The following is a 26,214-nucleotide window of genomic DNA, read 5'->3' as shown; positions in this document are numbered from 1 at the left end:
TCTGCCAAAAGCTGGAGTATTCTTCTATAAATCATGGTGATGATCCAACTTGTTGCTGATAAACATGGCTCATATACTGGCAATTAATATTTGATGAACCAAAACTCAGTTCGATAAAATATGTTTATCATTTACAGAATCGAAGGAGTACTCCACAAAAAATTTGGAACAGGAAAAACAAACTAGTAGCTGAATCATAGCCAGAGGACATCTCATGACAGCTTTTCCACAAATGGATCTAGTAGTGTCTGGCCATTGACTATCTTTGTTGTAGCTATGATTATGTCATATTCCATGAGTTCCTGAAATTAAATATTGCAATTATTAGGAAATTCAACAACCAAGGATGACAGGAATACGAGTCTAAAGAACGATAAGCAGTTAGTACCAGTAAGCCAATCCACGCCGGCTTTTTTCACTGGACACTAAAACTACTCTCATGGAGGTGCAAAAGTAAGAGAAATAACATAATTCACAGGCACAGACACATACAAAATGGGAGCACAAAATAATACTTCCTTTGTTCTTTTTTAATCGATACGTTTCTATTTTAGGTGCGTTTTATATGTTAAAATACCAATCTTACCCTTCTCTCTCCTCCTCTTCCATCCTCTATTCTTTCTCTCTCCTCCCTCACCCATGACAGAGCTCTCATACTCCTCCATCATCATCTTCCCCACTCCATCTTCCACGACCACCACCCCCTTAACCATCACCGCTACAAACCCCCTCACTCCCTCCATTGACTCAATTATATTGGTGATATTTAAGAATCCATGACACCAAGCAAAATATTAGCCAAAAACTATTACTCATTTGCTTCAATTAATGAACTACCCATTTTTTTCTTCTGGTTTCAATCAAATTCTTCGTCAACTAAATTCAAAAATCTTCAAAGTAATTTGACAACTTTTACTTGAATTAGCGACATCAATTCTTCATTTAAACACCATCAATTTCACTGTTCTTTGAGCTTCTTTCTCGCTCATGACCGTTCGAATTGTCATCAAATCGCCTGAAAAGTTGCCGGAGTTACCTAAGACTGAGATCCAACAATGGAGGAGAAGGAGAATCAATTAATGAACAGGAAGAAGGAAAGAAGGGGAGGCCGAAAATGAACTCCAAGAAAAAATGAAGAGAGGAGTGTTTGCGGATCAATCGGTGGGATTAATTTTAAAAAATAGGGATTTGTTTTGCATTCAGGTTTGAGACCAGAAGATTCAGGCTCCAATGGCAGTAAAGTTGCCGCATGGGTAACTCTGATTGTTCTAAGTTTGTGAAAAGAGGAATAGGTGGTGGGTAAGTAAGAGCATGAGCAACGGCAAGCAACAACCTTTGTTGCTTTGCTTTGCCACATCAACTTGTCAAACCAAGGTACAACCCCGCACAATAATAAACTACAACCATTTTGTCTTTGGTGGATCCCACATGTCAATTTTTACTTTTCAATGAGGTTGTTTGAGACCACTTGGAATTTACCAACCTTGTATCTCTACAAAGCTACAAGCTTGCATGTTCAACATTGGTTGAGCTTGTAGCTCCAACTATTTGGAAATGGCAAGCATGCCCTTGTTGGCAACCACTGCTGATGCTGTCTTTATAACTTTTCTTCACACCTCCTTAATTCTTGTGCCAAAATGAAGTGCGTCAACTAAAAAAGAACTGATGAAGTAATTGAAATATGATCATGATCTTTTGAAGTTGAAAATTTAATCAAAAGTGGATCAGGTGTGTCCTAAAAGATTGACAGTCAACCTATGCATTCAGCTAAAATTTAATCATATTACGACAAAAAAAGAACATTGAACAATTCTATCAAAAAAAAACATTGAACAAACCTGAGAACTGAGAAAGCGAAGAGCGGATATCTCAGCAAATGTCACCCCACCTATGAAGACAACCAGTACTACAGAGCGTCTACCAGAAGCCGCTCTGAAACAGATGAAAACCAACGCAGATGTGTCAGAATGTAAAGCATCTTCATTGGATAGAAACGTACCAGATACGTAGGTGGCAATATTCACAAAAACTTCAGCACTCTTAGTTATACTTATTTTCAGATGCTTAAAACTCCCTCCGTCCCAAAATTATAGTCTTGTATTCCAAATCGGGCGTACCATAATTATAGTCTTGTTTCCTTATTTGAACATAAAATACTTCTCATATTACCTTCATTTGGGACCCCAAAAAGAAAAAGAAAAATGCATTGAAATCTTTGGTTTTATTGAATCATATGTGGAATGCCCCAAAAACCTTCTCATGTACTATTCCCCTTTCGCATGTACTTTATGCCTTTTTACATGTACTTTTCTCATACAAATTAATCAACAATGTACTACTCCCTCCGTATTTATTTAAGGGATACACTTGCCTTTTTCGGCCGTATTTATTTAAGAGATACACTTGCCATATTTAGTAACTTATCAACCCTACCATCTAATTAAATAATACATCTAATTTACCCTATGACCCACCATCCTATTAAACAAATAATTTCAGAAACCCACCCCCCAAAATGACATGGTCCCCACTTATTTACTTATTAAAATATCTACCCAACTCTACTTGCTTTATTATTTTATTTCTATCAATTTTTTTTCTTAATACACGTGCCCGGCTAAGTGTATCTCTTAAATAAATACGGAGGGAGTATATTTCAATTTCCCACACACTATTCCACTTTTCTTAAAATCCGTGTTTTTAGTCAAACAAGACTATAATTTTGGGACAGGGGGAGTATTATATAGAGGGAATACAATCTATTACAAGATAGTTAAATAATATTTAATATTCAGCGGCAATAAAGCATGGTCAAAATAAGTTTAACCAATTGTTGTTAATTCAGCCAAATTCAATAATGAGATCTACACAGTCAATCATTCAAATGAGACAATGGAAAACCATATTACTACTTTTAAAAAAAAAACAACGTATAAATTTGTAACAAGTAATGAGTGTTTACTTGTCAACACTAGCTGATCCTCCTGACAGTGACTCCAATGACGAGGCCCTTGATAGTCCCCCCTAAAGACAACATGCCAACAATTAAGGATCATGACATTGAAGAAAATAAAAGAGTTCGCACTAAACTTATAAACATAGCCAAGAAAAGCTCACTCTTTTTGTTTCAAAGTGTGGTCCAGGTAGTAGCTTTAATATTTCTTCAATGGGACGCCTACATAATCAATTACAGAATCAGAACCATGATGCTAAAACCAGATCTTTAAATATACCGGCAAAACAATAAGTTTCACTCTCCTGGACAAATGAGTAATAGCATATGGAGAGACCAAAGAGTTTAAACATAAGAGGGAAATGCAGAACCTAATACTCAGGAAGATGAGCATCTAAGGAAAAAAGGGGGGTGTAAGACCACAGGATAGAGATACAGTTGAACTACAATAGTGACAGAGGCCCGCCTCCTCAACAAACATTTGAGCAACGCCCATGAGCATACTTCAGACAATAGAAAAGGTAGATTAAAGATAAGAAGCTTCTAGTCACAGTCCTCACTCTTCCTCTAGCATCCCCTATCCCTCTTAATTCCTGCTTCAACAGGTGAAAATTTAGGGAAAAAAGGAAAGCCTAGAAGAAAAACAGAGAAGAAGATCCCAAACTATAGTGACCAAGTAAGAAACCCTCTCTATATAGCATGTACGAATTTCCAAATTTGATTAAATTGACAAGTGAAATGCTGATTGCTCTTTTCTTTTCCAGGATAGATAGTTTTGGTCATATGACCAGATTTACCAAATTGAATTTCAGTGACATAGGCATGGAATTAAAACTCGACTGTTCTGTTAAATAACGGCCGTTCTGTAACGGGGTTTTGATTTTCCTTTGTGTAAACCTCGTTACATAAAAATAACACCTTTCTCCCCGCGTCGTCCATTACATAACGGTAACTTGCCGCGTTATGACGTTTTTTTCCCCTTTACGCCGTTCTTTTGTACAAATTGGCCAAAAATATTTTAGTAATTACTACTTTTTTTATTAAACATGACGTTCTGAGTGATTATTTGTTCACACAATATGTTACCCACTCATTTTATGATAGGTTTGGTTATATTGTGTTGAAATAATATTTTTATACTTAAAAGTATTAACTGTGAATTTTTAGACAAAATTTCCATTGTGTTAGCCATGATCCGTTCTATTTATCTGTTATAAGCGGTATCCAGCGACAACGTGACCGTTAACGCGACAACACGATCGTTACCGCGATCGCGACCGCATCCGCGATTCTTTTCTATAGGCATAGGCCCTTCAATTCCAAAATACATATACACACCACACCATTGTGATAGGTAACTAACTAGATCCTCAGATACAGACCAGGCAAAAGAGAAGGGTGATAGATACTCTCGACTTATGCTAACACTTAAAAGTGCTTAAACTGGACATTGTACAACTTACAGCTAACTGAAGTTTACCCACTATCATAAATATTGACGGATTGATGCACTTCGTAGCTGCTTCCATGACGTGATAAAATCATAAAACTGATGAAGTTGCTTATGACTTCTTTGTACTTTCAATATTTTTGAAGTCATTGATGTTTTTTTACTTTTTTAGATTAGCAAGAGCCTAAGAGGCTTCTGTGATGGCGTCTAGACCAGCCCTCCCCTCGAAAAACAAAGAAATGAACACAAACGACAAGACATGCAGCGAAGCACACACACTTTAATCTTCTGAGAGAGAATTAGGATGAGAATTCCCAGGAACCTTGTACTTAACATGACTGGTCAACTCTTGCGGTGCCATGTCATTTATATTTAGACTCTCGGTAATTGAAAAACCCAAAACTCTATTTTAGTCATTTTTATGATGAAAAAACAAATATCAGAATCCACCCAGTCTTTCAGGGTGCTTAAAAAGGAGGTAGTACATCATGGAGGACAGCAAGGACTATTCATGGTTGATTAAAGACAATTGCAATTTTGTGATTCTTTTTTGTGGAATGATACTCAAGCATATGGACTAAGTTGAATTGATACTTCAAGCATATGGATTCTTCAATTCCTAAAAATAGATCCACAACTGGTAAAAGATGGTAGAATCGAAGGCACATATGCACAGTGGAGGAACTACAGAGTGTCCCTGTGGGTCAAGTGACCCAGCGAAATTTTGAAAAAAAGAACAATATAGTTTGGTTCTAAGAGACCTGTTATATCTTAAAGCCGATCTCCTATGGTATACAAGAAAAACCTAACCCTGCGCATAAGAAAACGGGTATAACTACCATATTTTGTGATAAATATAAGAGACCAGCGCCTTAAAATAACCGATCTTACAATTGAGTACCATACCGCCCCCATATTCAATTCAAATCTAAGAGACCAGTTTTTTAAATACCTGTTCTCTTACATTGAGTTATTTATTTCTAACATTTCCTTAAAACCCGTAGAAAATAATTGTAATAATTTTGTAGGTTTTTTGTTGTAATATAAATATTAATTATATTTGGGACATTATTTTTTTTTTTTTTGTATATATTGTGTGTTGTGGACGATGGTGACCCACCACCCTAAACATCCTGGATACGCCACTGCATATGCAGATCATGCACCAACAAGGGATAGGGAGATAAATTGTTTAAGTACTCAACCTACATTAATAGTCGAAGTTTTTGAACTGAACTCATACAACTTGACTGCTAGCTACACTCAATTGTTCATATCTGTTGACCAATGGTGATGTACTATTTAACAGCCTATTAAATGTGGTAGTGCAACTGCAGTTGCTTTATGTCATTTTATGACCATCAAGTCTATGATGTAAGCCTTTTGATACAGGTAGTCATTTTTTCCATGCCATTTTTGAAAGCTTTGGTGTGCCTAAATCAAATGGCGATACTCACAATGAGTTTGCTTATTCATAATACTCAACAGACACACAGGTATTACCAAACGAAGAGATAAATCAAGCAAAGAATCAAACTCTAGTAGTAGTCACTAGACAGTGAGCATTCAGGAATATAAAAGATATATAGAATGACTTTGAGATGAAATTCGTATCCAGAAAAATGGAAGGCAAAACCTAAAATGATACTCGTGCAAAAGATAAGAGACGATTTGGCTTACCATCCAGATCTAATGGCTTGATGTATCAGACGTACACTAAGTGGTGCATATCCAGAGAAGACATAAGAGATATCGTTGGGGCTGTCATAAATCATACCACAAGGAAATCAGCATAGAAGCAGTAGAGATGAAATATACAGGGAAAGATGATTCATGAAGTTCCATCAACACAGAGGTTTCTGTGTTCAATAAAGGTGTCAGAAATTTATATAGCTATCAGTAAGTAAACAGATATCAACAATAAATCATCAAGTTATTTTTCCCTCATGCCGTTAAAAATTTAAAATAGAATTATGAGGGCCTCTCAAAAAAGAAAAGAAAAAGAACAGTGTTGATAATAATAAGTTACGTAGTAATTTAGCTGCTTTGGCATGGTACACGTTTCTTGCCATGACCTTCACTTATTTCAGTCTTAGGAACAGTATATTCTGGGATATAGCTGTTGGGAGAATTGCTTATGTGGATGAAAGAGGGCTTCTGGTGCAGTGTAAAAGGTGGACTGCTGGGTAATTCTGTCTCTATTTCTATCATTGTCTCTTTGGGGGTGATACCGTGGTGGTGATGGTGAAGCAGAGATGGAAGCACGATGTCAAGATGAAGGTAGAGGTCGGGTAAGGGCTGTGGTTAATGGCTTTAGGTAGCAGTTTTGGGAAAGGCAGGTGATATTGTGGCTTAGTTCTAAAAGGCGCAAGGTGCACCAGGGCACAAAGGCAAAGGCATGAGGCGGAATCCTTTGGCGTTATGTCTTAGTAATTGTTGGAAGACTCATGGTCTTTTGTTGAAGTGATCACATTACAACAACAACAACAACAACAACAAAGTCTTAGTCCCAAAATGATATGGGGTCGGCTAACATGAATCGTCGTAGGAGATAGTCATTGTCACCAATCAAACCAGAAAGGAGCAGGAAGTAAAAAGAAAAAAGCAAGGAAGAGAAGGTGGAATTGATGAAAGTAAGATAAGAGAAAAATGTATATACTATATTATAGAAGAAATATTGTAAGAGATAATAAAAAATAAGTAAAGTTTAAAATAAATGAATAAGTAAAATAAGTACATTTCAAAATAGCATGTAAAAATATAAAAAATACAAAAGAATTTTTTAAAAAAAAAAAAAAAAAAAATAAGAATAAAAAATAAATTAAAAAATAGAAAGAAACAGAAACATGAAAGCTGTATAAGTCAAATGAAGTCAAATGAAGTGATCACATAACATATTATTAATGAAAACCGATCAAAACAAACTAGATTATCTAAAGAAGACCTTCCAGACAATCATGGTGACAGTTTCATGATTCGACCATTAGCCGATAAGCATATCAATTTCTGAGATAACTTCTACAAACAGAATTCCAAAATGACATACATGATAAATAGTGGAAGTTTTCTCACCTTAACAGCGTATATGAATAAAATCAACATGCACAATAATCAAAAGAAGAGACGGTGACAGATATCAGAGTGCATACTTGGCTGTATCAGTATCTTCAACCACAAGACGCAGAGCTCGTTTGACGGTCAACCAGTTGCTTCTCATTTCCTGCCAGGATCAACAAGCAAAAAATAAATTATAAATAAAAAAACACAATAACCATGATTGATGAGTCAATACTGCTTCGATTTGCTTAACAGATAAACAGAACCTGTTTTCTGAAAAACCCCGCCTTTTCCAGATTATTCAGTGTGGCCATGTGCTCAAACCCATAGCTGTGAAGTATCTCTCTCCTTTATCAAGCACGCATACCATATAAAAGTCAGTAGACAAGAAGAGGGTATTTTAAAGAAAATGGTGTTATGATAAGTCTGACAGAAAATTTAATAAAATTAAAGGAAAACAGTATAAGATATACCTCAAATAGTCATAATTTCTTTTGGGTAATCCAGAATTTGTAACCGAAAACAAGATGAGAAGCCGAAGAACACTGGCAAGAGGTTCCTGCTTGTGAATCATTTCTTCAATATACTCAAAAGATCTGCATTGTAAATAAGCAATGGATGTATCCTTTTAAGTGCAAAGCAAAACAATAAACATAAAGCCATTAATCAAATATGTAATGCATCTACAAAGAGAAGTGGTATCAATGTGAAGCCCACCCACCCACCCAAACCTATGGCTAAGCTACTAGAGCAGCTAACATGCACTCAAACGTTGAAATACAAGATAAATATGTAAAACAACAGAATTTCTGGACTATGCAAGTTCCTAATGGTCTTACTTGGTCCATGAGGAAAATATGGGCTAATAGAGAAGTGTTTGTGGAAGCTGGGGATGCTGATAAATTCATCAAACATGGAAAATATAGCGTACAGAAGATGTATCTTCACTTGAGGCAGAATGCAAGTTCAGTTGCTTGGAAAAGAATTGTTTGCAATAGCAAAGCTAGCCCAAAAGCCACTTTCATTTTGTGGTTAGCTCTTCAGAATAGATTAGCTACAAAGGAGAGACTGTTGAAATGGAATATGCAGATTGATGGTGACTGTGTCTTCTGCCAGACACAGTTAGAAACTCTGGATCATCTGTTTTTTGAGTGTAGTTTCTCAACTAGTGTGTGGAGTTCTGTGTTGAGCAAAATAGGTGTTGTCAGAGCAGTTCAGAGCTGGCAAAGGGAGGTTGACTGGGCAGCAAAGAAGAGTCGAAGTACAAAGCCAAGAGATAAAATCTGCAGTATGGCTTTTGTGGAAACAGTCTACAACATTTGGCTTCAGAGGAATTCTAAACTATTTAAGAGCATTATTGATTCTGTTGATGTAATCAGTTCTAGAATTGTCTTTCTTGTTGCTTGTAGGTGTGATGATCAGATGAGAAAGTGTCTGTGTTAGTTTCTAGTTGGTAGCTTACTGTCTCAAGTGTGAGATTGTAAGGTTTGGAGAGTTTGGTGTGTGGTTGTAATCTTTATTCTTGGTAAATAATAAAATCTCTTATTTGCCAAAAGAACAAAAACGTTGAAATACAAAATTCACAAACAGGTAAATTTTAACAGCATCTGGACATCCTCCATTAGTACGGGACACATTGAAAGACTCCACTTAAGTATGATATTTAAACTACTTTCATAATTGATTTCATAGAGGTTACACCTTGGAATTCAGACAATGCTGTCCAATAAAGGCCATTCTTTACAGAAATTTTAACTTGCAGTTCTGCAAAATACCACGCCGTCACATGGCTTGAATTCACACCAATACACCATGACATCAATAATAGACCATTAGTTTACCACGTAAGTCGTTTTAACCTATTAGTAAAACCGTGGAGGTAATGGATACAATTAAAATCACATTTAAGATAAGATTATTCTAATATTTTAGTCACTACAAATGCTTAGAACCTCTTATTTCAATTGAAATAAAACAAAATGAGGTTCTAAAAAGTACAGAGTATAATTTATGCTATAATCTAAGGACGTTTTTCTTAATAACAATGATAAACAGATATTTTTCAATTTGTCAAGTCATGCGGCTTCCACGTCACCGCCACGTGAACCATATCAAAACAACCACACCGCGATTTTTTCTATTGATTATACAACTCGTCATATACAGTTATACAGACATGAACAGCAGCTCAAAGTCCCAAACGGCACATTGTATACAGTAAAAGAGATATGCTTATCAGTTCTATGTCCAAGTATATTGCTATTTTATTGGCAAACATTTTTAACCAACACCTCCAACTCCACAGGGTCTGCTACTCCTAGGAATTGTTTCCATCAATTGGATCTGTCTCCCTAATTTGATGGTTTGACCACATAATCTACAGAGAATCAAATCCTCTGTCCCTCAAAATCTCTACACCTTTAATTTAAGCTGTACCAATAAAAAACACTAGAAACATACATGTCATAGCTCTCAGATTCCACAATAGTATGTTCCATGTCAAGACGCCCAAGGAATGATGGCTTAGATGTCAATGTGGACAAATGCTGAGCAAGATTTATGTGCCTCTGGACCCAAAAAAAAGGCAAGTTGAATTCTTATACTCCCTTGCAAACAATAAATCAAAAAGTTTGGGAACTATGCTCAAAAAATCACTTACAGTCATCTCTGGCAACGAGTTAAGCTTTTTGACAAAGTCCTTCAGTTCAGATACTGTTTGATTCTACAATTAGTTTGACAACTGAAATTAGGTTTGAAATGGATATCTAAGTGCTTTTTTATTACAATAAATAAAAGGTAATGTCAGCATTGCATCATTTTAAGTATCGGAGATATTCAGTTTTTCAGCAAACATTACCCACATTCCAACTAATATAGAAAGGATATGAAATTATTACCTCAAGAAAAAAAAAAAGGATATGAAATTACAAAACAATTTATATCAAGTAACAAAAACAGAACAATAATACGTATGAAAACCTTTCCAAAAATTATACAATTAAGTTCATCAGCACCATCTTTGTACTAGTGGATATATGCCCTAAGTCTTAGCATACTCATAAATGAATGATGACTCCATCTTTTGTGAGTCCGCTCCAACCAAAATTTAAGAGATGCACAAATGCAATAGGTATCAGTATCAGCGTGTAATATAGCATTCCACTAGGGACCACTACATTGATGTAAACTGCAAAGCACAAAATAAGTCCAACAGTTAATAACTCACATTTGTTGTTATGTCAGTATAGTCTTGCTTCATGGATGTTGCCTTTTGGCGTAAGACCTGCAATAATATTTAAAAACAACTGAGAATAATGAACCAGGGAAAAAGGTTCTGACCAATCACTTCGCTAAAAACAAGAAAAGTAATAGAAACAACTAATAACCTGGACAACGACTTCAAAATTAAGGTCCCGAGTCTCCTTTAAAAGCTTGTCACTGAAAAAGCGAAAGGACAAAAAGGATGATAAAACTGGAATGCTTTTACTTGATAATGGAGACCCCTCATTTCCACTTATAGACCAACGATTGAAAAATCCAAATGGTTTGGTCATTACAAGTTACAAACATGTAGAATTCTACTCCATATAAGTAAAACCATTGTGCCAAAGCTTTACAACTTTAAGTTCAATACACCAGTAAATGACAAATTAGGCATTTCAGAAGATTCCCTCCTGTAAATCAGAACCCCTAAACGGATACCAAAGCTTGAAAATAAGAACCCAAGAACAGGACAATGACATTCAGAAATAGATTTCAAATAACCTCGCTAGCAGTTAATCCCATATAGCACTTTTAAGATGAAAAGACATCCTGCACCTTAGACCAAGATGCGCATCCTGATCCCGAATAAACAAATGGTTCAAATTATGAACATTTAGATCATAGATTGTGAAAAAATATTCATATGATTTAAAAATTAGGGTTAAGTTCATACATTATGAAAATATGGTTCAGAATTATTTTATTTCACTTGACAACTAAAATAACGTATATTGCCAAAAGGGGATGCTCAAAAGATTGCAATCACAAATTCTTATTTACAATGGGTGTACACCAGAGTAAAAGTTAACTCAAAATGCTTAAAAGTTAAGCATATATATGTAAAAGTTATATATTTTTCAGTGATGAATTTTTTCATTTTAGTAAAACTTATTTCTTCAAAATAACTAATAATGTATAAAATTAATCATTTAACCCTTTAACATATTTATCTATCAATTTTTTTTTACTAATATAAAAGTTAATCAAAATTAGGTTAAAGTTACAAAAAAAGGGTTAAAGTTATCTTAGTGTACAATAAATTATTGTACACCTTGTGCACACAAGACCTTTTGGATTACAATACAGAAATATACGTCCAGAACAATAAAAAAACAACAAACTCACAGGGAGAAGCACCCAAGAAAACAAAGCCGCTAATTATATCAGTGTCCTCCAATCCTTCCCACCTTCCGAAGGGTGAAAACATTAACTCTTGGTAACAACAGCAGCATATTCATATCACCTCACAGAACGACAGGAATCTCTGGAAACTAACTCTCTGAAAGTTTAATCTACATTTTTCTGAAGCTTGCCAAAAATCTTACTGTTCCTCTGAATACAGTTCAAGATTACGAACATATAAATTTTTAACTCCAACAACTAAAGTGAACACAGTTCAAATTATGACAAAGAGAAAATGTGCTCATAATCTTTAAAATAGGTTCTTATTTTATACTTCCTTCGTTTTTTAATACTCGCAACGTTTGGACTTTTTACACTTTTCACATATTCTATTTTGACTACTGTTGGTGATTTACATGTAAGATAAAACATAGTCATGTGGGATCTTGTTAGATTCGTCTCAATATGTATTTTCAAAATATCAACTTTTTATAATTTTTGCTTAAAGGGAACTAAAGATATTAATGATCAAAGTTGTGCATTGGCATGCGTGAAAGTGTCAAACGTGTACTTCTCTGGACACTTGCTTTTAGGGGGGATAATAGCTATTTTACTCGGACTCGGGTACCTATGTCGGGGACGGGTACGTGTCCAAGTGTTCGGCTTGGCTGTTTTGTGAAAAAAAATCATGATTTTAGTCCAAAATGAAATGTCCAGTGTCCATACCCAAGTCCAAAATGAAGTGTCAGGTGTCGAGGATCCAACACAGGTACTTGAGGTAAATGAAGAGTCCAAGTAACATAGGGTAATGATGAAAAAGAAAAATGGTAGTATCAAAAGCCTAGGAAAAGCTAGCAAATCTATTTTGCTTTTATAGATCACATTCTGAGACTAAACAATACAGCATTGCTGCCGAACCACAGAAACCAAACTGCACCACTCTCTATTTATCTTCTTTCTTCCTCCTATGAAACAGGTCCTCCAAAACTTTAAGAATAACTCGACAAATAACCCTCTTCCATATCATCTGAAGAAATTCCAATTCTACCTAACTTCTGAAATTAACATAACAAAGAAAAGAAACAAAATACAAACAGCTTCCAGTGGCTAATACTTCATACTTCATACTATAGCTAAAATGTCAAATAACCTTGTGGCCATACAACACACAATAATAAATTAAATAATTAGGAAAGGCTATTTCAAAAAGGTGTTGTTCAAGTCTTTCTTCTCTGCCCTCCTATTACAAACAAAGTCAAGTAAAATTTGTGATCTAACATGTTAGAAATCCGATACATGGTTCTCAGTGAATACCACACACGAGTAAAACGCAAATGCAATAGGGTTAAAGGACAATTAACAACCATGAAAAAACTAGAGAACATGCAACAAAAAGTAAATATTGCAGTATGATTCAACATTTAAATAGAAAACTCCGAGAAGTTATTTGGAAGAAGAAATATATTAATAGTAGATGCTTCATGCTTGAAGATATTTTACAACCATTTATTAAACTATACCTTGAATTTAGCGGTACTTTGACCTTTTTGCCCTCTTGCTGGGCACCCATAATAGATGCATCCAGCTCTACAGCCCCATTATTCACATGTAGCAACTGCAATTCCAATAATCACATTGGTTGAAAGTATTGAAACAATAATCGAAAAGCTGGAGATTCCAATGCTTACCAACTGATAATAAGGGCAGGGGGGAAGAAAAAGAGAGACTTTAAGTTTTTAACTAAGCTAGAAAAAGTTGTGGCAAACAGCAATTGATTTTGCCTCAATGATTTAGTCAATCCAAAAACTAACTGGTATTTGAGTAAGCAGAAATCTGAAGGGGTGGGGCAATAAAAAGGATAATTTCTCAACACTTCGACAAAATTGATGCGTTGTGTGGTTCAAAATGTTACTTTGCTCGGGAAATTATTCGAGTAGACATTGCAATACAAATAAAAAATCAGTTTCCAAGTTGAAAAGTTATTGCTTGAATCAGCAACTCATTGCTCCTGGTACCTTCAGATATGATTCATCCCTATTCATTTCTTTTCTTTTTTATATCAGCTAATAATAAATATAAGATACTACCTCCGTTCCACAATACATGCAACATTTCTTTTTGCACGTATACCAACAGTCCAACACGCTTCTTTTGACATTAATATCTCTAAATGCGTATAAGTAAAATTATAAAAAGTTGATATTTGAAACCCTCGAATTGATATGAATTTAACAAGATTTCACTTGACTATGTTTTTCTTACATAATGGTGAAAGAAAGATTGTCAAAGTTGATTGATGAATAGTGCCCAAATGAGAAATGATGCATGTATTGCGAAACGGAGGTAGTACAAATCAAGAGGTTGTCATCATACACAGGAAGACCAAAATAATTTTAAATAAAGTGGCCTCAAGGTATCACCATCTACAACCAAAATCAAGGATCATCTAGTGCTACCTAGAACCTAATACTTGCACCAGCTAAACAGTAGCCTCAAATAAGAGGAATTTATACTCTTGAAGCTAGTAAGCATTACCCTCACTAGACTAAATAGCCGGATTCTTGCTAGCATATCACCAAATTGCAAACAACACCATCCTCAACACTGCAGCAAACCAACTTCTCTTATCCTTCTTTCACATACCGCACCACAAGGTTACTCATGCCATAAAAGGCTAAGGATAGCCAGGAGAAAGAACCAAAGGAAAAAAAAGTTAAGATGATTGCAACAGCTTCCTGGTGACAAACGGCAACAGCTTGCAAGAAAAAAAATCCTTCCCTTGAGAAAAGTTGCTTTAAGAGGAGCATTTTGTGTTCCAAATATCATCAACAGAGGGGACCACTTATCATGTTGCCATAAAATATAGACATTCCTTTCAAAATCAACCAATCAGAAGTTTCAATGTTGTTAATTACTATTCAATAACACTTTTTTGTAACTGTGGCCTCTTCTAGTAAGACAAACCTGAATAAATTCGGAAATTGGTCCTGTAAGGACCATTGATCCCCACCCCAAATAACTCTACACCTTGAAACAATCCACGGAGTTAAAAACATACAACTCCACAAAGCCTACTAGAAAAAGGAATAGCCTATGCACCAAGCCACCACTCTTACATGATGTTTCATCTTCACTCACTAACTTCTACTGTCACTCTTAAGATCACCATGATTATAAAAAAAAAAAAAAAAAAAAGGAAAACAAATATAAGCCTTACAATTTCTTAGCAATACGTGAATGAATTCCTAAGAAATGTAAAGGAGGAAATAGTTTTCTAAATTTAAGAAGTCATATTTATAAAACTAGGAAATATATAAACCTAAGCTATCATTTGTTATAATAATCCCAAAAACAAAAGAAAACACGAAGCAGAGAAAGAGAAAAGTTTTAAGAGAATTTTTAGAGAAAAATTCTTGGGTGTAATTGACTAATTGGGGTGCGTATCGGTTGTGAGTTACAATAAGTGTTGTGGACACTTGTATATTATTTATCTTTTCGGTAAAAGTTTTGCAGCGCATTTAGAGATAATAACATTTGTCGGATAATCAATATATTTGTGTGTTATTTTAAAATTTATTGTTAATTCTACTAATCTGATTCATAAGGAAAGTTGCATAATTTCCTAACAACCACTTTGCATTGAGAGCTCAATTTCATTTCACTTCAATATTTTGAGACATTCAGAAGGCTTCCAATTACAAATCTCTTTTCTTTCTCTGTTTTTTTAAATTCTTATCCATCTCTTCCCTCCTACCAAGTGATGAACAAAAAAAGCAATGATGCAATTAAATGTAATAAAATGTAACTCTTGTCTTCGCTAGAGACTAAACTATCAGGAACGAAGATTATAGTGAGTGCAAATTTGCATATTTAAGTTTGGCTTGTAGCTGTGTAAACTAGTCGTCACTAACTAAAAAACTGAATCTTAAGAGAGTAGTTTATGCAACTTCATAATCCTACTTTCTGCATTCTCTTACCTCATCCAACAGGCCTTCATAAGTTAACTGAGTACACATAGGAGTTACCATGTCCACCTGCAATGAAAAAAGTTATCCGTCATTGTCAACCTGCCATCACATAGAACATGATTACTGTATAAGCAAGAGGACATGTATTTTATAAGTCCTTTTCTAAACAATACTTCTTATGCGGGCTGCACACAACCTACTCTCTTTTCCATTTCGCAAAAGGAAATAATAATTCGCAGAACTTCACCAAGGTTATTACACGACCTATTTCAATCATGCAACAAATGCAAGAAAATTCAAATTTTTTACCTCTCTGTCTAGCAAGATTAGTGTACTTATATCCGGTAACACCTGAAAATTTTGATGTTCAGAAAACATGTGTGAATAAGTCAATTAGAAAAAAGAAACTTCGCGGTTTTTACAAACTTAATGTACATTCAAAAGCCAAAGCACAATTACGTTATCTATGTTGACTGGCTCTTCTGTCTGCATCCTGTCCAAAATCTCTGCAACATCAAGCGAAGCCTTGCCTTTTGCCCTCACATTTGGTATCAAACCGAACGAAAGCTATACACATTAAACAGAGAAGGCTTCAGAAAATCTAGTAAAATCACTTCGCGGAACACATCTTGCCACAAAGTCATCACGAAGAATTTATTTCGCATACAGTTGATATTATCGCTAATATTTGTTATTTTAATAATAATTTAATAACTAAAAGAAAAAGATGAGACACTGCTGCACCTTAAAGTGATTGCATTCTTACAATAGACCTATTTTAATGCCACTAGAGCATAACGGGATCAATGCAACAATGTTTGCTTCAATTTGAAGCATCTGACTGTGATCTAATCTCAAGGTATATTATGGTTGGATTCAAAACTTTGGATTGCTCAATAAGGAAATCTTCCTGCGTAAGAAACAACCATTTTGTGTATCAAATCTTACCATTTTGTTTTTTTATAAGGAAAAAAATCTGCAAGGGTAATACAGAAGAAGTACAAGGTCCGCACACAAAGAAACTTTACAAAATTTACAGATTAGATCAATTCCTACGTATCTACCCTATAGAATAATTTGGGAAAGCCCCAGCTACCTAAGCCCATAAAGAAGTTAATAAAGTCACTTTATCCCATAGAAAAACAAAGTCATTTTATTCTTGTAGCAACATCCTTCAAAAATCGATCATCTCGTTCCAGCCGCAAATTGGATTATACACCGTGGTGCACAGTGTTCATTGTGCACCCCGTTCAAAACGACGTAGTTTTAAGCATTATTTACACTTAAATTAATTAAAAAAAACAACAAAAATAATTTAGATATATGCCGTGTACTCGCGGATACGGTTATTAGTGAGTATAAAATTAGCATGAAAGTAGGAAGGGAATCTTTTTAATATTTTGGCAGATTCGGTTATTAGTATAAAGTTATCTAGTTGATATTTACAAAATCTAAGGGGATAATTATTGTTCCCTAAAAAAAATGAAAAATTATTGTAACTGGTTTCAAATTAAAGTGTGAGAGTGAAGTTCTTTGGGATTGAATTATATGTTGTTTGGGTTTCAACTACATGTTCTATAAGTGTTTATGTTCTATGGGTGGTATATGTTCTATGAGTAATGAGTGTATATGTTCTATGAGTGTATACGGAGTATGTTCTATGAGTGTTTATGTTCTATGGGTGCATATGTTCTTTGAGTTTGAACTATAGGTTCTTTTTCTACTTTAGTCTGGAATGTTCTTCTACTTGTTTTACGAATCCTTTGTTTTAATTCATGAAGTTGATGATAAGTGTGAAGATTTTTTGATGATTTGTTTCAAAAAATATGCTAAATTTATGGGGATAATTTTTTTCAAGTAAATCACAAGTGGCATAGCATGCACATGTGAACACTGAGTTCACTCAATTAGAAACAGCTATATAGACTTCCAAGAATAGAATCTCATTCTACATTGCTAACAATGTCCTCAGTACAGTCTTCTCTGTAGGTGAAAAGATATTTAACTTGTGTCACACAAGAAAACATTATCAACCCAACATACACCAGAAACGAAGCATAACAAGGACTTCACATGAGATGGAACAAACCTCAAGCCTATGAATGGCTTTTGCAATATGCCAAAGAGAGCTTGTATCAGCATCAACTAGGCACTCCTAAACATCCACAAAGAGAAAGGCTAAGGGAAACATCCAATTTACATCAAAAAGTATATTGTTAGCATTACACAAGCAAGGCTATTACCTTGTATGCAAAGTTAAGCTCAAAAGATATCACATCCTCATCAAGTGGAACCATGTATAATGGATATTCTCCAATCGCTAATAAATCATGTACCTTTTCCTCTTTCAGTATCTGCAGCTCAAAGAAAAGGGTTAAAGGTTAAACTACATTTTTCTATTTCCTTGAAGATGTCCAATTAAAGTACCACCAACTATGACTCAAATGCACACAAAGCAAAAAGATTTCAGCCCCAACATTAGAGTGAAATTGCAAAGAAAAGTTGGTGTCATTGTATTGGTATCTTTAATAGAATATACAGGAAAATTACGTAGCTTTTATTTCCCAAAAATACAGCTTTGTATGCATTCCCTGATAAAACCATTACCACCTCTCTCTAGCCCCCATATCCGGAAGTTAATAATTCCAGGTATCAACAATTGATCCAAAGCAACAGAAAGTAGAAACTACCTGCTCGCATGCCACAGAACGTCGAGGAACAAAGTAAAGATAATACTCCTTTTGTAATCCCTTCGATGTGTTGTCATGAATATGCAAGGATATATGTCTCATCGTTGCAAGTTGATCAGACACAAGGTACACTACTTTTGTACATTCAGTTTGTAGTGGTTCAGCTGACAAATGTCGCAATTCTACCCCATGTTCCTGTCCCACAAGCGAATAGACAACATCAGTATCAAAAAAAAGTTACACACGCCACCTAACTTTGAACTAACTAAAAAACAAGTTCCTTTTTACATAAAACTCTGCAAAGATCTTTCATTTTCTTTTCTGCGTAACTATTCTACATCAAGAGGATCGGCATTTGTATAAAAGTAATACACCATTGAAAACAATGTTGTAATAATGCAAAAAATATAGGGAGAAAAGAAAAGCACGTGTGTGAAAAAAAATACAAGATAATAGTGGAAATATTGACCCCTTTCTCTTTTCTCTCTCGCATAAACCAAGATGACAACCCTTTGCTACAGTATTGCAGTTGGCAGATTACATTTTCCTTCATATAATTTACTTTAATGCCATTAGGCATATAAAAACTATAAATCACATACAAGAAAAGTTAACTGCCATATATTAGGCACCATAAAGATTCAGAACCTCTTATTTCTATACAAATCAATAAGATACAATTAAGAAATACATATTCAACTATAATCTAGAAAATGACCCAAACTTCTTGAATTGCAATAATAATTTCAAGTTCATCAATTGACACAATAATGGCCTCCTTTAATTTGTTGCTACTAGACTAATACTTCTTCCATACCAATTAAATATCTACATTTTCCTGTTTTCCATATACGGAGTACCTTTTATTCTTTATGATAAGCTTTTTTCCTCTACAATTGGCCCTACATCCACCGATTCTCTCTTTTATATATTAGTATGCAAGGACCAAACGAGAGCTTTAAGAAAATTATCGAACACAATTAAGAAGCTAAGCATCTATGGTCTATTAAACTGCCCCATACAGTCCCCAAGTCCAACACAACCTCCTATGTCTCTCCTCTCTAAATGTGTTCCCCACATTCCTTTCAAACAAGTATGTTTCTATATAACATCATATCTATATAAGTATATTTCTTAGCACTATTATAAAACAATGACATTCAAGTAGATATTTGAGATAGAGGTGGATAGCAAAGGTTGGTGTCCTATTTAGATAGAATACTTTCATTTTGAACTTAACGTAGCTCATATTTGACTGAAAACATACAAAATCTCAGAGCAAAATGGACATAGCTGCACTTCTTTTTCAAAATGAGTTACCTTAAGAAGTGCAGTCTGTAGAATAAGTGAGAGAGAACCACTGATCTTCGGATCAATAACGAGACACTTTTTTCCACGAATCTGTGAGAAATAAGGATTATACAAAAGAGTCAATTATGTTTAAAGAGGATTTTGTTAAAATAATCAACATAGAGAAAAGAGTTTTTTTTTGTATGCCAAAGTAACTCACATTTTTAAGGATCATTAACAGCTCTTTCTGCGATTGCTCTCTATATTAACAAATATTAACACAAACAACCAATGATCACAAGTGGGAAAAAAAAAACAGTTACATGAACAGGAAGGGTAAAATAAGTACCTGATAGAAGCTAGATTAATGGGAGCATTATCTAAATTAGGAATTTGAGCCATTAACGCAAGAGTCCCCCTCTCGAGTAAATACTGCAGCAAGAGAAAACAAAAGGCAAAAGTTCCATCCAATTATTGTATATCAACTAGACAACTATTAGTACAGAAAAAGTAACAAAAAAACTGGCCACGACTTAAGCTACAAGAGATAAAATATTCTCTTATTTAAGCCCCCATCCATAAGTAGTCACTATGCATCAGTAAGAAACATTCAGTAGGAGATAAAAGGAGAACATCATTACCCACAAAAGTAGTAACAAACTAACAATATACCCACAGCTTACTGGACAATAACCAGAAAATTGGATCGACAATATACTTTTGGCATTTGGTAGACATATTAAAATTGTGGAAGAGATAATGCTTACTCAACAGTAGAGCTGTCAAAACAGGTCATCAGGTCGGGTCATCCCGGGTCTCGGGTCATGGTCGGGTCGGGTCGGGCCAGGTCACTTTGTCACTCGGGTTCAGGTTGGTTTCCGATCAGAACATGTCGGGGTTTTTCCATTTCGGGTACAAGTTGGGTTCAGATCAAGTCATGTTCCGATCGGGTTCAATTTCGGGTTCGGGTTTTATATAGTCGGGTTTAGATCTAGTTTTTAGCAGTTAATATCGGGTTTAATTCAAGTTCGGATCAGATAATTAAGTGGGGTTCATTCTCAGACACGGGTTAAGATCAAGTCCTATAAATATAAGGTATAGTCAAGTTTTTAACCTATAAATATTTTTTTTATTATATCATAAAATTTGATTATTCATTTATTTCAAATATGAGATGTATTTATACCAAGTCACCGTGCGTTTTTGTCTTGTCAATACATATGTAAAGTTAATATGGATTACGAGTCAATAATCGATTTGGTGATGTCAAAATGTTAAATCGTAAAACTCCAAATAACTACTGTCTCCGCCCCTTAATACTCGCCCCGGTTTGACCGGCACATAGTTTTAGCCAATTTAACTGACTTATTAATTTATCAGGTGGTAGTCGATAGTGAGGTAATTTTTTTAATATAGTTAGTGAAAAATGTGTCAAATAAAGGGGTGGGGATAGGGTAGGAGTGGGTGGGGGTTTGAACTTTTTAATGTTTTTTTTTAGGAAGTAGGAATATATGTAGGTCCATGGTGAGAAATAATATACTTCCTCCGTTCCGGAATTATCGCACCATATACTTTTGGGCCAGATTTTTGTCGTAGAAAAGGAGGGTAAAATTACTTCAATGCCCATGTATTAGTTTGTTTAAAGCAAAATTAGGAAGTGTGGTGCGGATCTGATTTTTACTGTTTCCACATGGGTGGAAAGTGGAGAGCGGACTACTTTTACTGACATTTATTGGGAAAAGGTAATTTTACACATGGGTGGAAAATTGTACAATTCATGTCATCTTAAACTCTTTTAGTTATGTAGTTGCTTCTGCAAGTACCAACCTCAAATTGATGAGTTCAAAAGTCTAATTAGAAAGAACCTACTCCTGATCAACTAATGCCAAAGGAAATTAAGCTAACAATATAACCCAAACGCATAACCCCGCAAGTAGCTTTCTTTAAAAGTATAACAAGGTCTACTATTACGCGCCAATACACATCACTCAGCTCATAACTTTTGAGTTCAAACAGGAAATTATACAGAACTTTTTTTATATTTGTCTGTTTAGATATTCAACAAAACTAAATGTCATAATCAAAGGGAAATTTGAAGAAAACAAGAGCTAAATCTATTTCATTAATAATCTGAACATAACTGGCAGAGAAACAAACAAGAACAAAAAAAAATCAGCCTAATATTTGGTCAAAAGTTATACGACAATAACAACAACAACAAAGCCTTAGTCCCAAAATGATTTGGGTCAGCTAACATGAATCATCGTAGGAGATCCTCATTGTCACAAATCAAACCAGAAAGGAGCAGGAAGTAAAAATAAAAAAGCAAGGAAGAGAAGGTGGAATTAATGAAAGTAACATAAGAGAAAAATGTATATATATTATAGAAGAAATATTGTAAGATATAATAAAAATAAGTAAAGTTTAAAATAAATGAATAAGTAAAATAAGTACATTTCAAATTAGCATGTAAAAATAAAAAAAAATTCAAAAGAATTTTAAAATTAAGAACAAAAAATAAAAATAAAAATAAAAAATAAATTAAAAAATAGAAAAAAACAGAAACATGAAAGCTGCATAAGTCAAATGAAGTCATCAATATATATTCTCTCCCTCCACTCTGTCCTATCCAGCGCCATATTTTCCTCAATCCCAAGAAAGCTCATATCGTGCTCAATCACCTTCCTACAAGTTTTCTTAGATCTTCCCCTACCCCTTGCAATTCTATCATTTTGCCACCCTTCTATCCTCCTAACCGGGGCATCACTTGATCTCCTGCTTACATGTCCAAACCATCTTAAACGATTTTGCATCATCTTAAACTCAATCGGTGCAACCCCTACTTTCTTCCTAATAATCTCATTCCTCAAACGATCCTTTCTTGTATGCCCACACATCCAACGTAACATGCGCATCTCCGCCACATTCATCTTGTGCCATGACAATGTTTCACTTCCCAGCATTCCGTGCCGTATAACAAAGCCGGTCGAATTGCCGTGCGGTAAAATTTTTCCTTCAATCTTTGGGGCATGCCTGAATCACATAGGAACCCTGTGGCACCTTTCCACTTCAACCAACCTGCTTTGATTCTATGGGCCACATCGCCATCCAATTCTCCATCCTTTTGGATAATAGATCCTAAATAACGGAACATTTCAGAGCCTTGGACAATTTTCCCATCTAAAGTAATCCCTCCGTCTCTCTATCTTGGACTCCACTAAACTTAAACTCCATATATTCCGTCTTGTTTCTACTCAGCCTAAAACCCCGAGATTCCAAAGTTTGTCTCCATACTTATCATGATCAAAAGTTATACGAAGTAGACAAAATTATCATGATCAATTTCAAAGTACAGATACGATGTAATAAGATATTTTAATGCCACAACACATTAACCACTGTCCAAACGGAATTGAAAGCTATCAATTACACATTAACAACAACAACAACAACAACCCTCAAGATTGCAAAGAGGGTCGACCGTAGGAGAGAGAAAGTAGGGGTCACCGATCTGAACTTCAAATGGCCGATATGAACTTCCGATCGCCTATAAGAACCTCCGATCTATGACCTAAACCTCAGAAAGTAGGGGGCAACATGATTGTGAAGGATGAATAAAGATGAGAGAGGGGAGCAGAGAGGAGAGAGATGGTAGAGATGAGAGAGATGAGAAAGTGGAAGGATCTAGAAAAACCGGGGTAAAGAGTTGTTCGTGATTTTTGTGGGAAGGAATTAGTGTAATATGTTCATTAGGGTAAAGGAAGTCTTAGAGGTAGTGAGGGGTAAAATAGTCAATTTACAAGAGAAACCTTTTCAAAAAAGGAAATGGTACTATATTTGTGAAACTTCCTAAAGATGTGTATGGTGCGATAATTCTGGAACGGAGGAAGCAATATTAGTAAAAGTATTGCCATTTATAGAAACAGGGCGAGTATTAAGGGACGACTTTATAAGGAAGCGTGGCGAGTATTAAGGGACGGAGGGAATACAATTTTGTTATGATTTGAAACTCGCTTATTGTATTGCATAAACGAAGTATATTTTAGCTTTTGTTTATTTAAATAATAATGTTAAGTTGTTGAACACGTTTTTCAAGTAATAAAAATTAATAATATAGAATTATGGTTGAAGTTACTCCGTACTATTTGGCCGGGTCAATGACAGGTCAGGTTGTCAACATGTCGGGTAAAATCATGTATTGGGTTGTCACAAATCGGGTCAATAACAAGTTTCATCGAGTTCCAACTAGTTTCGGGTTGGCATCAGGTCGGGTGTTGAATCGGGTTTGAATCAATGTCAGTCGGGTTAATTCGGTTATGGGCATCTTCATGTCGGGTTCGGGTCATACACTACAAGGTCCATACCGGTTATCGGTTTTATCGGGTCGGGTATAGGTCGGGTTACGGGTTTCTTGTTTTGACAACATTTTGGGTTTCGATCGGTTACAGATACAGTTTGTTCAGGTTGGGTTTTCAAGTCGGGTCAGTTTTTGACAGCTCTACTCAACAACAACGAAAGAGAAATTTCACTCGTATCAAACATTGGCATTACAATATGCCATAGTATCCACCGCAACAATAGTAACTATTCCCCTCGACTTGGGTGCTCTACTTAAAGGTAAAGGGCCAACAACAAATCTCTTTCCCATTCCCAAAGGTTTGGGATCAAACCCCCCAATCAATTGGTTAAACAAAAGATAGCAATTTCTTCCTCTAAAATGCTTCTCTTGATAGAACTAAGAGCATGTTTGGTGTAGTGTATTCAATTGTTGGAAATGGAACCAATCAAACATCTATGTTACTTATTGTTTGGTAGAGGTGAGTAACAAACTCCATTTCCTAACGGTACATTACCACCCATTTGCTACCCTTCCCAATCCTATGTTAATAAAGTTGTTACTCTCCTCAATCCTTGATTTAATACTACAACGGATTATTTTCCTTATAGTACAGTTCGCTTACTTATAGTGCCCAAAGTATGATTTTTGACCAAAATCATTACAAAATTGTCATTTGATTGGAAAGTTATCCCATCAATAAGAATTTATCTGAATTTAACAATTGTGTGATATGACTCCATCGGGGCGTTTGGTAATGTAGGAATTAGAGTTTGGGATTAAGTTGTGTTTGGGAATGCTGGCTTTTCAATTCCTAAATTTCGATTCTAAAATTTTTAAATCCCAATATTGAATTCCAAATCAATGAATTGTAAACCCACTATATCAAATCCAATGCATTGTCTGGATATATATTAGAATTTCAATTCGACAATTATCATTGATTCATTCCAAGTGATTATTTCATCAAAAACAAAATAATTGACAAATTAGCTACAAAGCAGTATCTAGGGTAGTTGGCTTATTAAAAGCACCCCACTCAAGATACTTATATAAATTCACTAATCCCCAAGTTAAACGGAAACAATCTAGTCTTCATAACATCAAGATCAATCCTTTGTGAACTTAGTATGCAGGTTGTCGTCATTCAGTTTAGAACATAAACTCCTAAACAGAAGATGAACGTGAAGTGTTATTTCTCAGCATCATTTTTCAGAGACCTCATTCAGTGAACCCCCATAAGTCATATCCTTCAATCATAGAACAGACCCAAAAACACACAGACAAAACAACATATCTAATGACATGGTTCTTTACAAACATCCACAGCTTGTTTATCATCATCCTCAAACAAACTGATAATCACAAGTGAAATTAGTGGTTAAAAATAGAGAAAAAAAAAGAGCATACCGATCGAATTCGAGAGAAAATTCTTCAACCTTCACCGCCAATTATCGGAAAATCTTCAATCCCTGCCAACTATATAAATATTGAGAAGAAGATTCAGTTTTCCCAGTTCAATTGCTAAAAGGAATTAGAAATTGAGAAATAGAAGCCTTCTGAGGATTGGAAATTTTACGAATAGGGTTTTTCATCTGAGTTTTGGAAGTGAAAATACCCGCAATCAATCTCGCGTTAGAATTTCAGGAAATAATCAGCATTAGATTGAAGGAAGGAATCGAATTTATTTTGGCTATTCTCAATTATTTGATCATTAATTTAAATTGGGGGAGAGGAAAAGAGACGTTGTTGAAGAAGACTGGGTAGTAGGAGGAGCAGTTTCTTTGCAGGGATGGAAGGTGATGATTGATGATGATCTTGAAATGGCACAGCGAAGAGCAACAAGGAGGACGATGTATTAATTTCTTTTCTTTTTTTTCTTTTGGGAAAAGTCAGCGTATTGCTATTCGACGTCCGCATACGCTAAAATTGCCCGCGTTTTTTTCTTGAAATACGGTTTTGCCCTTGTAAAATTCTATCTCATAACAATAATAATAAATAATAATTATTATATATTATTATAATTATTTATTATTAATATTTATTATATAAATGATAATAATAATAATAAAATAACAATAACA

The 26,214-nt window shown here is 34.9% G+C and overlaps 1 protein-coding gene across 3 annotated transcripts; it reads right to left on the bottom strand.

The window, feature by feature from the left end:
* Positions 1-25,970, bottom strand: LOC110797922 (vacuolar protein-sorting-associated protein 33 homolog). Of its 3 annotated transcripts, none has more exons than XM_022003058.2 (24): positions 25,710-25,970; positions 25,541-25,609; positions 20,144-20,226; positions 20,015-20,054; positions 19,825-19,905; positions 18,505-18,699; positions 18,058-18,168; positions 17,904-17,969; positions 16,274-16,381; positions 16,124-16,165; positions 15,824-15,880; positions 13,367-13,461; positions 10,847-10,898; positions 10,687-10,743; positions 10,120-10,182; positions 9,921-10,027; positions 7,934-8,056; positions 7,727-7,808; positions 7,553-7,623; positions 6,084-6,164; positions 3,118-3,175; positions 2,963-3,024; positions 1,839-1,932; positions 1-302 (listed from the first exon to the last, which is right to left on the bottom strand). In XM_022003058.2, exons 3-24 carry the CDS (start codon positions 20,194-20,196, stop codon positions 213-215), a joined length of 1,788 nt encoding a protein of 595 aa, XP_021858750.2. In that variant the 5' UTR covers positions 20,197-20,226; positions 25,541-25,609; positions 25,710-25,970; the 3' UTR covers positions 1-212. The 3 variants fall into 3 exon arrangements, with proteins under 3 accessions (XP_021858750.2, XP_021858749.2, XP_056692453.1); XM_022003057.2 differs by having other exon boundaries at positions 25,749-25,970; XM_056836475.1 differs by lacking the exons at positions 20,015-20,054; positions 25,541-25,609; positions 25,710-25,970 and having other exon boundaries at positions 20,144-20,162.
* Between the last annotated feature and the right edge of the window lie 244 nt (positions 25,971-26,214).

This window comes from Spinacia oleracea, chromosome 2 (assembly GCF_020520425.1).
Source record: "Spinacia oleracea cultivar Varoflay chromosome 2, BTI_SOV_V1, whole genome shotgun sequence".
Classification (NCBI taxonomy): domain Eukaryota; kingdom Viridiplantae; phylum Streptophyta; class Magnoliopsida; order Caryophyllales; family Amaranthaceae; genus Spinacia; species Spinacia oleracea.
Note: the sequence above shows the minus strand (reverse complement) of the source record. Positions and strands in the feature narration are given on the sequence as shown.

Bases quoted from the DNA above. Each gene is read 5' to 3' on its own strand.
- LOC110797922 (XM_022003058.2), bottom strand. From the start codon at position 20,196: ATGGCTCAAATTCCTAATTTAGATAATGCTCCCATTAATCTAGCTTCT. The intron at 16,382-17,903 runs GTTTGTTCCATC...TAATGTGTATAG, and splicing joins AAGCCATTCATAGGCTTGAG to CTTTCGTTCGGTTTGATACC. The intron at 10,183-10,686 runs GTGAGTTATTAA...AACTAATTGTAG, and splicing joins ATACTGACATAACAACAAAT to AATCAAACAGTATCTGAACT.